General features: G+C 42.2%; 1 protein-coding gene across 1 annotated transcript in view; it reads right to left on the bottom strand.

The window, feature by feature from the left end:
* ERGIC1 (endoplasmic reticulum-golgi intermediate compartment (ERGIC) 1) overlaps positions 1–14,569 on the bottom strand; it is a 53,988-nt gene that overhangs the window by 27,667 nt on the left and 11,752 nt on the right. The window contains exons 2-3 of the mRNA XM_010131693.1: positions 7,967–8,028; positions 1,072–1,144 (exon numbers count right to left, since the gene is read on the bottom strand). Coding sequence (XP_010129995.1) covers positions 1,072–1,144; positions 7,967–8,028 — 135 coding nt within the window. The remainder of the gene's footprint in view (positions 1–1,071; positions 1,145–7,966; positions 8,029–14,569) is intronic.

Here is a 14,569-nt window from a genome sequence, read left to right as displayed (position 1 = left end):
TCAGCAGGATGTTTCCTAGAACCCAAAATAAATGTACCTGTGTTAATAATTACTAAGAAAAGCTTACTTCAAGGCAGGAGAAACATGAGAACAGGGGGGAAAATATCTGATTAACTAAAATACTTGTTCTACGAGCAATTTTTTAAAGTAGAAATTGTTTCCATTTTGCTCAAAACAAGGTCCCAAAGAGGTTACCCGGGACAACTTATCTTCAGGCACAAACCTTGTCAACTAAGATTCCAAGTAAGGCTCAACAGGCAAAAAGAACATATGTAAGTAAAGCTTTCTGTATGTATCAGAGATTCAGCTCTGACATAAAAAAAAGAGTATTAACATTATACTACTATTACTAATAGTAATTTGTATTTTATGCAATTCATTTTTCCAAAAAGCATCTCCAGACTGACAGAATGTGTTACCCATTTTATCCATGGGGAAATGAGGGGAAAAGAAAATGTCTTGTCAGAGATTCCACTGTATCTGCAACAGGACCCCACAGTCTCAGAGCACAGAGCATGAGAATTTAACCAGTAGGAACCACACTCTTAAACTGATGAAAAATCAACTAGTCTTTGAGAATCACTTTTAATTGAACAAGTACAGAGGAAAGTGCCTGTTTGGGAGGACAGCAGAAACAAATCTCAGATGAGGACAAGAATTCAACAGCCTAAGGAGGAAGAGGGAAATTGCAACTGCCTGGCATTGATCATCTCAGCATTCAGACTACCTTACACCTGATCACCAGCGAACCGGGAAAGGTCAGAAGCTTCTGACGTGATCTGTGGTCACATGAAAAAACATCCACTGTGCTCAAGAGAGAAATCCAGAATGCAGCTCATAAAGGATGAAGTGGGTCTAGAACAGTTTATCAAAAATATTTTAGAACCAAGTTGCCTACCATACCTTAGTAATTAGAAAGCTGAACGACTGAGAATTCAGGCTCAATCAGAAGGAATCCAAAGACCATCGGACAACTAATTGATCTTGGCACATTTTGCCAAGATAACAAAGTAAAGCTGTACAGAACCATATATACATGTACATTCAAAGAAAAACATGATTTTTACTTACATTTCAGTGGCTATGAATCCGGTGAGCTCAGACAGGAAGAGAAACAGTATGAAGAGACAGCAGCAGACAGAGACTGGAAAAGAGACAAGGAGAGGAAAAGGTTAGTTTCATATCTTTAATGAAGATAAAAACTGCTTTCACGCAGGCATATTATTGCCCCGATGGATAACCCACCCAGACACACACGAGAAATAACACTGTCTTTAGAGACCATGACCCAGACGATGCCATCAGAGCAGCGACTTCAACAGCATGCCAATACCCAATATCCTGCTGGCTATCTTAATTTTGGGGCTACCTTTTCCATTATTTTTTCCGCCTCCCCATGGTTCCTGCATTCTCCATCTCCAGCACACAATGTTGGTCTGCCAGCTCTGCCCCCTTCTTGACAAAGCTGCTTGGCAATGCAATTTCTTTGGAGTCCTTGCTCCAAATGTAATTTTATTACTACTAAAACCTCCAAAAGGAAAAAGAATCAGCATCTCCTTGCTTCAAAGGCATACAGTCAGTGACACACTGTTTTGTGGATGAGGAGACATTTTCGTTCTTTGTCAAGTTCTAATGCTACATTTAAGTCATCTCACACCTGAACTACTCACTAGACAGAGCTGGTACAGCAGACATGGGGGTAATGGACTAGCCTAGCCAGTGCCTGATACTTCTCCAGTTTCTCCATTTGTCAGTATACTGACTCTTCAGAGAGAGAAAATTTCCAGTGAAAGAACTGCAAAGGACCTGGACAAAGTCCTGTGTCTTTTCTAAGAATGACGACCTAGACTTAAAAGGAGGGAACCCAAAGCAACTGGCATATTACTGGTTACTGTTCATCAGGAAACTACTTAAAACATTGTATGGTGACATTCGTGCAGCAGTGATGGTCACTGACCCACAAGGAGGGGCTGGAAGGAAAGACAGTTGTATTGAACAGGAACGATCAGAGTAGACAAGGACATGCCAACTCAAGACGACAGAGTGTCTTTGTATTAAATAAAATATTTGTGTATTTGTATTAAATAAAATACCCAAGTTGACCATGAATCACTAAACGAAAGAGTAAACCAGGAAATGGTGTGCTATTCCAGGGCTGTGACAACAGGAGTACAATCTGGCTCACCCCTCAATCCCAGAAAAGTTGCAATGACCAAGCACTCTTTGGAAATGACCAGCTGACCATAGCCACTAATTAGGATTGAGAAACACATAGGAAAAACACTGTTCTTCAACTTTATTCCGCATAACCTACACAGCCTGAATACCCCTTCAGAACTACCCTTCCTTCAGAAAGCTCAAGCAACAAATGGCTGGGGAGCAATTTTATCATAAAACTGAGCCTGTTCAAACTCCCTTGGTAGAGAATGTGACAGGCAAGGGAAGGAAAGAGGCAGTACTTAAGGCAAATACTGGAGAGAAACCCTTGAGTAACCTAAAGCTTTATGCCTCAATCTTCAGATTAGCCAGTTTATAGTTCGGAGGAAAGAGGAATGCGTTGCTTCCCCTTCCTCCTCAGAGTAATGTCAAGGGTGGATTAATTTACTGACCCTCTGAAAAGTGCAAGGAATTAAAAGATATGCCAAAAAATCCATTAGCTAGGATAAAAAAAAAAAAAGAGAGAGACAATGGAAAAACAAAGGCCAGTAGGAAAATGGGAAGCAAAAGGGGATATTTGTTTCTGAACAGAAACCTCAGATGGTTACCCAGTTGCTTCCAAGCCTTGGCTGTCAAGACACACTGCTGTAACCCAGCTAAGCCATTGGCACAGTGCACTATGCGCCGTGGAGGAGGAGAAAGGTCTACTTAAAGCACAGCAGCAAATTCTTAGGAGAACGTATGCACCTACGTAAGAGCACAAAAAAAGTAACCCAGGCACAAGACTAGTGGATCCAGTGTTTCTTACTGCTAATCACCAAACGGCAGAGACACAAGGGCTCTCATCTTTGGTAGTATGCAGGGGAGAGCGTTTGACATAGACACAACCCTTTCTTCTTTAATTGCTGCCCATATTCCTCTCTGCTTGTTATCAGCTTGTAAAGGCTTTCCACAGCATCAGCTACACCTTTCTGCTCTCCAGCACTTCTCTGCAAGCCTGGTATGACTAACCGCAAGTTCTCTCCTGGAGCTTTCTCTCTCTTCCAATGCTTTAACTTTCTTTTTTGGCATTTACATCACCATCAAATTATCCTCTCTTTTTCTGGTATACAAAGGATTTGCTCCCTCAAGTCCATCTTCCAATTTGGCTCTTGTAGCAAAGACTTGTGACAATACCCAATACAGTGCAGTAAAATTCCACTAACCTATATCTAAAAAATCCTGCAAGAATGCCCTGAAACACTTGGCAGAGACTGACTTTCAAAGCTCCTCAATACTTTTGCCAGTCTTCAAACTGGATAGTCAGTTTTCGACCTGTAAAAGAGATTACTGAGGGTGGACATGAGAGGGGTACGTAAAATCATGAACAGCCTGAAGGGAATGGATGAGGAACAACCACTCACTGTCTCTCCCAGCATAGGAATGGGAAAGAACAGAGAGGCAAAAAAAAGAAAAAAAGGAGATTTTCCTTTATACAACACCTGACCAAATTCTGAAAATTCTTGGCTATGGATGTTGAGGATGCTTAACAAAAGAAGTCTGTAAGATTTCAAAAAGGAATGAGAAGAAATCCTTAAGAAGAAATCCACTGAGGCCTGCTAAACACAAAGGAACCACCTCTAGCTCAGGAAGCTCAGAACTGACCGAAGTCTGGTAAAGCATTTAACCTGAGGACAGGTTAAATGCCTTTCTCAGGCATCTGCTCCTGGACACTCCAGGCAAGAAACATGAGGCTGCACAGACATTTGCACTGACCTAGCTAGCATGGCCACTCTTCTGTTAAACTCTTCTCACACACACAGGTTTTCAGGGAACGGGGTGTCATTGGCGTGAGACTTTCTGTGAAAGTCTTACATGTTAAACTGTCTCTAGAGCCAATGGTTTTCAGATGCAGAACATGAGATCCTCTCCTTACAGTGGAGCTGCAGGCACATAGGATGTTCCCAGCATAACAATTTACACAGAGAGTACTTCAGCTACTTATTTCATAGCAAAGGCCTTTACTTGCCTCCATGCAAATACCCGGTTCCTGCCTCCCACATTTGACAACTGTATTATATTTGGAAAAGTAGATTAAAGGCTAGGATTAGACAAGTCATGTATAAAGCTTAGCTTTATACATGCAAGAGCATTGTGATGTGCCCACAAAGCTTGAGGGACCACCTACAACAGCTTTCTTAAAACTCTAATATGATAAATATATCAATTAATATATCACAGGTTGCTGGTGTTGGACACACTGAAACACACTTCTGGTTGGCTAACAATAATCCCAAAAGGTTAGCAAATTCTGACAAGTTCTTTTTCCCCTACACCAGCTTCAATGACCTGACCTTTTTGTACATATCCCTTCTGATACATACCCCATCTATGTATGTTCCTGACTCTTCCTCCCCACTCCACAAGAAATTGAAGAAACACAAAGTGTTTAACACATCATACAGACTGAGAACACGGATCCATGCCTATATTAAGGCATAAAATTATTAGTATTTATTATTCAATGGAGCAAAATGCTACAAAGCACAAGGAACGGGTCTTGTTACAGATGCCATGTGAATCATAACTTTGATATTTCCTGATATTTATTTAAAACCCCAACCTCCAAACATCACAGAGTATTTCTGGATAACATTACCATGTGTGCAAACAACATGTGCATGCAAACTATGCATCCACACTGACTGTTGACTAGGACTGCTGCAGCAGCTGTCTGAGTTGCAGACCCCTCTTCTCAAGAAGGCAGACTGCTCCTGTCCAGCCAGATGCCAACTGACAGCCAGCCAAGCCAGGGCATGTGCTGCTGCTGCCTACATACCCAAACATGGCCAAGTGGTCACCACATTAGTCACGTCTGTTAGAACGGCCGTGTGCTGGCATCGCAGACACACTACACAGGGGTGGGAAAGCCTGCAAAGACTGGCACGTGCATCTGGTGGAAGAGGGACAACAATGGCATGACTGGCTGAGTGGCACAGGGATCGCAATGCTGCCTGGAAGAAATTTGTACTGAGGAAAAGGCATGAGTAACTTCCGCACACATTTCAGAGAAGACCACAGCAGTGGATATGTTGTTCTATACAAACCTCACTGCAGTAAACTGCAGTGCACCGTTCTTGGTTCCTTCATTCCTATGAATTTTTATTAGCTTGAAGGGTTGCTACACAGATCTGTAGTATCTTGTATGCCACATTCACTGCAACTTGGAAATTATAAAACCATGCATAATAGGAGGTCTCAATAACCCTCCACTCAGCTTCTGAACTTGCTTGCATTTGAGTTCACCTCTTCTTCACCCAAATACCCTCAAGCTTATTCTCCTTGAGCTGTTTTTTCCCCAAAAGAGTTGGACACTTTAGTCCTGGTGGTCAGAAATGGAGCTGGTATTTTCCATCCCCTTTCTTCTCTAATCTGATCTATGCCTTCTTCCCTAATAAACTTCAAACTTTTTTGTACAATTCAAAAGCAACTGCAGGAATCCTGCAGCAAATCCATTCCTTCTCCAGAAATCCTTCAGCACCATAACTGATAATGAACTAAAGTTCCAGCAGAATCATGTGGGAAGGGCCTAAATTAATAGCCAACTACTATGGGCTATTTTATATCTGCTCTGTAAAACTTGGAGGAATTAAGAAAGCCAAAATACAGTTGCAGTCGTAGTTGTTTCACATATTAACTAAACCACAAAAGACTTTGAGAGGCAGAAACCTTCTCCTGTCCTCAAGCCCCCAGTGTTATTACAAGCTGACTTCCCTAAAGCATTTATCATGAAATCACGTAACCTTCCCAGGTTTCAAACTGGCATGGCAACGGGCTGCTCTCATTCACAGCCTCCTACAACACCCAAGATTACTGGTTTTCAAATTACAAGTCACAGGCTTGCTCAGACAGAAAGCCCATTAGGAAAGCTGCACACAAGATCCTCACATGCAAAGCCATCCCGTTTGTTGGCTGCCTGTGTGGTTCAAAAGCTTCTATCAGCCCGTCTAAAAACACTCTGACAAAAAGAAGGAGAACCAGTTAGAGAAGAAAATCAAAGCCTGAGAAGCTGCAAATAACAATAGAGAGAAATAAGTCAGCTAATAATTTTAAGTAAGAGTCACAGCCTTCAAGCCTTCCCACAACAGACTTATCACTTGAGCTGTTTACTGCAGATCACAAAGCCCAGCACTGGATGGCCTTTGATGGTTTTTTTGTTTCTAAAACAGTCTTTTGCAGGTGATTCATAATAAGACAAATTCGCAAAGCAAGCCCAGTTATACTGTGGGAACTCTTAGTTTCCAAAACAGAAGAGAAGGCAGGATCACTAACAAGTTCAAAGTGTTCTTTCAAGATACTAAATCTCATCCACCTCTAAATTAGCAAACAGTTTTATTCAAGCCCTTTGTTCACAGTTTCATCAAATCTAAAAGAGAGTCAACGTACAAGAAACTCAGTGATCAGGAGAACACAGAGGACAAGGGCTCTCTGAAAGTAAATATTTAAAGTAAAGTGCGATCTTCACTGAAGCACAGAACAGTTGAGGCTGGCAGGAACCTCTCTGGAGATCATCTCGTCCAGCTCCCCTGCTCAAAGCAGGGTCAGCTAAAGCAGGTTGCTCAGGGATGGATCTAGTTGTTTTGAGTATCTCCAAAGATGGAAACTCCACACCACCCTGGGCAACCTATTCCAGTCTTTGACAATCCTCACAGTAAGGAGCAAGGGGTTTCTTTAGCCCACAAAGGGCTTTCCTTTGTGTCCATTGATTCATTGGTACTGACTCAGTTCTATCTGACGCCTGCTGTCACCAAGGGATATGACATCACTCACGTCAGCAATGACGTACAAGGCTACTGACCTATCTATGGATGAATGGAACACAGCTACACGATCAAAGGAAGTCACTGTTCAATGGAACAGGAAAGCTACAATAGGGCATCTAATTACAGGCCTGGCAGGATCAACCTGATCAATGTTTACCGCTGCACACAGTGCGCTCACTACGTATAATTGTGTGAAATTGCATTACTCAGCCTACAGCCTCCCTCAGGAGGAGGAAGGAAGGAAAAAGGGCCCAAGGCAAGAGATTTGTATCAGCCGAAGTCTATGTATTGATACATGGGAGTGAGAGTGGATCACTATCAGCAGTTTTCTAACCAAGCAATTTTTCTTCTTTAAAAGCACGGCAATTAACAACAAAATGAGATCTTTGCTCATTAGTCCCACCACAATATCAGGTGAATCCCCTGAATACACTGTGAGAGAAATATGTTTCCCAAACCATGTTACTGCTGGCCACCGCACATTGCCACCCCCATTGCTCCTCACTGATCCAGAACTGGGATTCCCTGTTTGCAGGAGTTTGGTTCCTCAAGTCTGGGTACACTAACTGTGAATGCTACTGTCACCAGCTGTTCTTCACACTGACTGAGGGAATGCCTATCAGAGAGAGGTAAAGAAATCTGCAGTCATGTCTCCCAGTAGCGTCTGGAGTAGACTCACAGCTTCTGTTCATAGGAAGACACAGCAAAAAGCTCTCTAGCTACTTCGGCAGCTAGCAGAGTGGGTATTTCAGCACTAGCTTTTAGGAGCTCCCTTCCACAACAATACATCTTTAATAGTTTTCGTTGTTAAGGTTCTGGATCCATGCAAACTACTCTGCTGTACGACCTGACAGACTGGGTCAAATGAGCTGTCTCAGCAACAAACGATACCCCTTCCAGTGTTCAACAGCTCTCAAGAAATTCCCTCGAGACAGAGAAGCCAAATGATCTTTAATTTTAGACTGGGGTATGCAAGAACATCAAAAAGAAGTGTTACTTATACTTACTAATAGCTCCTGTGTATGTTGGCTGTGTAAGGTCTTTTGGCACCTTCCTGTAGATGTCAAACCTGAAAGAGGAAAAGCAACAGCCATAAAACAGGTGGAACATTTCAGTACACTTCACGTCCCTACAGGGACGAATGATGCTAAAGTTTTTCCACCCAGCTTTCCAATTTTTTTCAGTTTGCAGTAGAATGAGCAGGAAAAACAAAACAAAACAAAAAATCCTTTTCCTTTTGTACAATTATGTAACCACGCTCCTTCTTGGCTCCAATTTCCAAAGCACTTCTCCCTGCCTCCCTCTGCCTTGCTGTCATGGACCTGTGCAATCTGAACTGAGAGAGGTGTCATGGAAGAAGTCCTACTGGACAAGTTTATAGACCACCATAAAAGGAAAAGGATACTCTACAGACACCTGAATAAAAACGTCTAGAAAAAACAAGTGAGATACAACCTACACTGCCCCTTGTAGTTTGTATCCTGCAATAGCCAGATATCAACAATACCAAAGTCAGAACTCAAAGTGTTGAGATGAAAAAGCTACCCTGGGACACTGGGTACACAGGAGAAATTAACCCAAGGAGTTTGTTACTCCCCCAGCAAAATCCAGCTTTAATAATAGACCGTTGTTTTGATTCAGTCATATCTTTTAATATCCATATGGCTCAGCTTTGCTATTTTAAACTTTCCGTGGTTAAACTTTCACTGCCCTCATGATGTTAGCTGTATTATTTCCTACAACCTTATGTTCCTGCATGTCCAGCCGCAATGCAGCTCTGACATCAGTTTTTCCACCACTCAATAAAAATTAATTAATGCATTAAAAACACACACACACCCTAAAGAAGGAAGTGACCGGTTCTCCCCCAAAACAGACTTTTTTCAGATATACCACAAGTGTTTTTTCCAGCCCTGTAGAGGCACGAGAGACACTGGCTTCCAAATTTCTATTCTATATTGCACCAAGATGAAACATCCCCATCTTTATTCAAGTAGTTCCTACAACACCAAACATTATACTGAGATTTCCAAAACTAGATCATCTTTCTTTTCTTCATCTGCTGAGATCACTTAGAACTTGGAGGCACTCCGGGTAAACAAAACAGCATTTGCCTTGCATGAGATCAGAAGGACACTGTCACTGTGTTTCCTTCAGGAGCTGAAGCTGGAGGAAGAAAGGGTGAGAGAGGGAAGGGGAGCAGGTATAAAGATAGACTATCTGCCCAGCTCAAGTCCTGAACAAGCCATGAAATCTCCTAATTGTTAGAACAACCCACTGCGATACTTTGTCGACAGAGCACGCTGCACAGGACACACATGGAGCTCTATGTTTCTGTGACTCTACTATTGACATCTTCTAAATAATTAGCAATATTTCTGAATCTAACAGTCCATTTATGGCTCTCCCGCTACCCTGAGAACATCTGGAAAGTGCTGTTTACATTCTTTCCACATACACTGAAGCAGCAGCAACAGATGGTAAAGCAACCCAGAGTAACTAATGACATCATGGTCTTGCATGCAGAGGAAGTAGCTGTTGATTCCTGGTCACAGCCCATTAAACACCTAAAGCTGGCATCATCTTACCAAAGTCACAATAATAGACGGACAAGGCTAAAAAAGCTGAGAGAGAAAGAAAAAGAGAGAGATCACATGAACACACAAGAGCCTCTGAGTGTGACTGAATGGTTAAGACATAGGAAATAGCTCTATGCTGGATTCAGTAGAAACAGCAGCATGTGGATACTATAAAAGGAAGTTTGTTCTTACAATGAGAAATATTTACTAGTGTGATGACCCACCACAGGATTAAAAAAAAAAAAAAAAAAAAAAAAAAAAAAAAAAAAAAAAAAAAAAAAAAAAAAAAAAAAAAAAAAAAAAAAAAAAAAAAAAAAATCTAGGTTTTTAAATAGCTCAGTGGAAAGTTGATGTCATGGCAGGGTTCTCTCCCTCAAGACTGGCATTTCAATCACGTAAGTAACACTCAAACCCCACAAATTAAGTCCCACATGGTGTAAGGAAGCTAGTCTTAGGCAAAGACACTATAGAATGCTCCCAGCCACACCTAACGCCTGGCTTTAAGTGCCTGAAAGGCAGTTCACCCTCTCTGTGCTATTCTGCTTCCCACCTCTTCTACCACATTATGTTCCCTCTCTCCTCTGCAACCAAGACACACATCTAAGATGAGCTTTAAGCAAGTCTCTGGATTTGATTTGCCTGGAGTTTTGAGAACTCTGGGGTTTATACTTAAAGGCTGAAGCCTTCCTGCAAGCACAGCACACCACATTCCCAACAGTTGTCACATGAGGTCCTTAATGCACTTTAAGGATCACTTAATGTATGAGAACAGTGTACACAGCCGGCTAGGCAAAGAACATCAGGCAAACAGCGTGCCGGCCTTGGACTCTACTGCCTAGAGGCACATACAAGAAGAGTACAGAACAACACAGGAGAACTGAATAAATCTTTATTGGCTCCCTTTTGCAGAATTAACACAGTTTTAGATAAGGACAGACACTATGGAATAACATAGAATCAAGAGTGGACAACATATGCCAAAGAGGCAATGAGAGCAGGCTGGATGGTAGGGAGGAAGGAGGAAAGCTCAGCTGAGATCTTCTGGATGAACACAGAGCTTGAAGGATGACATCCAGAACCTGACTCAAGCAGCAGAAAGGAAAGCAAGCAGGGGAGGTGTATTTAAGCTTGCAGAAGGATGCTGAAATGATCACAACAATTAACATGAGCAGCGAGGGAATGGAAAAAGATAAATATGGAAGAGACAAACACTGCTGGCTAGATTTTGCTGACTGACATGTGATACCCCTAAGTCCAAGACACTACCAGACCAAAAGAAAAAGGACTGGCTATGTGCAAGCATCCTAGCAGAACATTCCTTTGCTTGAAAAAGACATGCTCTGGATTAGGAGGGTCTGTACTTTGGCAAAGGAGGAATACTTTTGAAGGTACCAGGCACCTTGCCGTAAAGCATCTGATACTGGCCACAGCTTGAGAAAGTACAATTTATTTAGTCTGATCTAGGATCGTGAAACAGCAGTTGGGCTTACGCATTCTGAGAAGGGCGATTTGGAAGCCCAAAATGACAGCAAGACATTGAACTTTGAAGGGAACGATGGAGATGTTGGCATGGCCAGGGAAGAGAGCTCTCTTGTTAACTCTGGTTTAAACTCTAAGTTAGAAGAAGATGCCAAATGCATAAGAATCAATGACAGCTTGAATAGTATGTTTGTGACACACCAAAGAGATAAAATCCCAGCAATAAGTAGAGGACAGAATCCCAAGTAATAAATAAATCAAGCAAACTTCTCAAATCCATGAAGTTAACAAGAGTTACTGTAACAGGAGACCCTAATTCCCAACATCAGACGTTTGTGAAAGCCACAGCCCTTATCAGACCTAAGGGTTAAAAATCTGATTAACTTCTAGACTCCACTAAACAAACCCTTCTTTTGCCACCGCTTTCAGGGGATCACTTACGCTGTCCCGGAAAGAGAAAAGAATGAGAATTAGACACCACAGATGATCTGTAGTGTACGAGGGAGGAGGCTATGGAGTTGTATGCATTGCAAAGGGGAACAGGTTTTACTTGCCCTCAGGTGAGATGTTCCTGCAATCACCTGCAGTAAAAATTCCAATCAGCCTCCAGGATCTCGAGGCGCTGGTCACTTGGAAGAGTGTTTCCACCTTTCCAGGCAACAGAGAGTAGCCTCGTGCTCCGTAAATTGCAAGAGCTGCCTTACTGATTTCTGATACTGGTACATTCAAAGCAGTGGAAGGTATTACTAACGCTGGAGGAAGTCTGGATGTTCAGAAAGGTTATACCAGCCAGCTCATAACGCAGCAAGACACACTGTATGTACTACACTGTGACTATCCGCTTTGACAGTCTTGTAGTCATATCCTAAACAACCATGAGAAACCAGGGTGTAGACTTACAGCATGTTCACTGCCTTGCAGTAAGTGCTAAGTGAACTCTCTGAACCCACAGTCCTGCACAGCAGTTTACCCCGCTTTCATGCCACGATGCATTACACTTACACAGCATGCACACGTACAGTTTCCACAGGACAGCCAGCACGTTACTTATATATAGCTTTTGGCAGCTTTCCTCCTTCACTCAGAAAGCGGATACTTGTAAGGCAAAGTAATAGCTTTGAGTTAATAAAGTGACGTAGCTGCAGAGTGGAAACAACGAGCTTTCTGCTGGGGAAGTTCTTCCTCCAGGCGACATGTCTCCTCATAAAAGGAAGGCTGGACCTTGCAATACCAAAACACAAGGCTAGATAGAACTAGGCTGTCACCAGTATAACAAAGGAATTTCCTGACACATCTAGTGTATCTATTGTCTTTTCTTTCAACGGAGAGCATGGTTGCAAACAAAGAAATTAAAAAGGCTGTTTGGCATTGTCAAGAGTTTTGCAGAAACCAACCTTTTTAACTACATGAGGGAATGCTACAATACCTTTTTCTCAATCCAGTGCTGAAAGGATCTAACAAAAAACTTTCTCATCTTCTTGATGGGAATGTCAACCAACTGGTAAAACAACATAGTAAAGAAGAGCAGCACGAGGATCCTAAACAGGTTCAAAGGCAGAATTCACAAACCTGCTAGGTCTGAGTCAGAAGTCCAACTGTCTGATGGACGTGTGTGCAACAGTCCTCTCAGAAATGCAGAAATTACATGTTTGGTCTCACCTTATTGCAGTTGCCCAAGAGGATGGCGAGGTAAAACTGCAGATGGGCACAGCTCAATGGAGCTGAACAGAAGCATGGCAGATTTCAAGTGCCAGTAAGTATTAGGACTTCAAAAGCTGTATCTAGCTTAATATAGGCTGACGCTATTAAAATGTCTTTCTTCAGACAGAAGTATATGTTCTTCATGTTCACTTTTCAGGATCTCTGAGAGCCACAGAAAGCTCAAGGGGCAGTAATTCCCATCTGAGTGGGACAGCCACAACAGTGACCAAGACTGGCTATGCAGACGCAATGGTAGGTCAAACCCAACAGAATGAAGCAAGTTGACATCATCAGCCTTGGGGCAATTCCCGCCCTTCATTTCAAATCTATCTGATTGACAGCACAAGACAGGTAACAGGGAGGGCAGAAGACGACTACCCAAACACTGCTCTAGAGTAGATACTTCAAATGCTTGCCCTGAGAACTGGGATGAGCTCACTCCCTCAGCAGGAGCTGCTACAGGCAGGGCTTCCTGCCAGGGCATGCTTTATATACACCTGAACAGTTTCAAGTCTGGATCTGAAATATTTCAGGAAATGAAGTAATAAATACATTATTCCACTGAAGATTACCACCCCTCCAAACAGAAAAATCCTCTCTGACATCTGTGGAGTCTGAAAAGAGCTTCAGTAAAATACTACACTAATATCTCTGTAAGATGCTGTTAACTTTTCATGAACAAGAAGCAAGGAACTTAATTAAAAAAAAGTGGAAATAACTAGATGGTGGTTAAATTTGAATGTCTTGTAGCAAAGGGAAACTCTGGTACCTAAAGGAGTTCATATCACAGAGAAGGAAAAACACTAATTACTCCTTCAGTTTACAGCACTTGTTGCAACCCTCAAGCATGCCCAGTGCTCCCTGGCACAAAGGAGCAACAGCCTGGCCATGTCACCTAGGGCAGACATTCAGGACACAGCGTATAAATCTCCCTGTCCTACTGACTGACTGCACGGAGTCCCTGCAAAGAGACAGCACGTGCTTCAGGTCTGTCTGTGCAGCACTGAAATGCAACCCTGGAGTAAGCAGTTGCGGGATGTTTTCTCGTACCCTTCTGCAAGGTCTGTTTTTACTGATTTAACCAAAGGGCAAGGAACAGATTGTTTTGCAGCTCTTGGATTGACTATATTTTGGATTCCAGTTAATCAAGCAGAGAAGCAAAAGGGCAACACATTCACATGTGGCACTTGGTCACAGAAAAGAATTCAGGCACCATAAGTCAGTATGAAACAAATTAATTTTCACCTCTTTCCACTCAGATGATTCAGAAATTTAGCTTTAATGCTCACAGACAAGGTAAAAACATTTTTGTTCTTCAGGCAGCTATGTTTTTTCCCCAGAAGAACTGACTATTTAAACATCAGTTGTCCTTTTAAAGCATACTGGCTGTATCATAGGTACTTCTGCAGCACGTGCAGAAGAGGGGGGGGGAAGGTGTTTAAAGAATACAATCATTCATTACAGCAAATTGCATTTCTGATGTCAAAGATTATTAAAAAAATTAAAAAAAAATCAGTATCACGGCTGACATTCCACCTTTAGCACAGGAATGGTGGTGTAAATACACCATGTCATCTTGTTTTAGCAGCAAGGGTCCACGGCTGTGATTCACGTGGTAGAATGTGGGTGTTGAAACAACAGTTGATTCTCCACCTCCCATATAACCAGCATTTAGAAGTGGCTTCTATTTTCCAGCAGATAGCACATTTGAAGTTGAGGTCACTAATTCCTAGTGACATTACTCACTCCCAGTAACAAGTCCAGTGCACAGTGAACAACTATCTTAATTTTATTACACCTCAGTAGCTTTGAGATCTCCTTAAAAAAAAGAGATGTCTTGGTGCTGCTGAA

Source organism: Buceros rhinoceros, unplaced genomic scaffold (assembly GCF_000710305.1).
Source record: "Buceros rhinoceros silvestris isolate BGI_N320 unplaced genomic scaffold, ASM71030v1 scaffold30742, whole genome shotgun sequence".
NCBI classification, from domain to species: domain Eukaryota; kingdom Metazoa; phylum Chordata; class Aves; order Bucerotiformes; family Bucerotidae; genus Buceros; species Buceros rhinoceros.
Note: the sequence above shows the minus strand (reverse complement) of the source record. Positions and strands in the feature narration are given on the sequence as shown.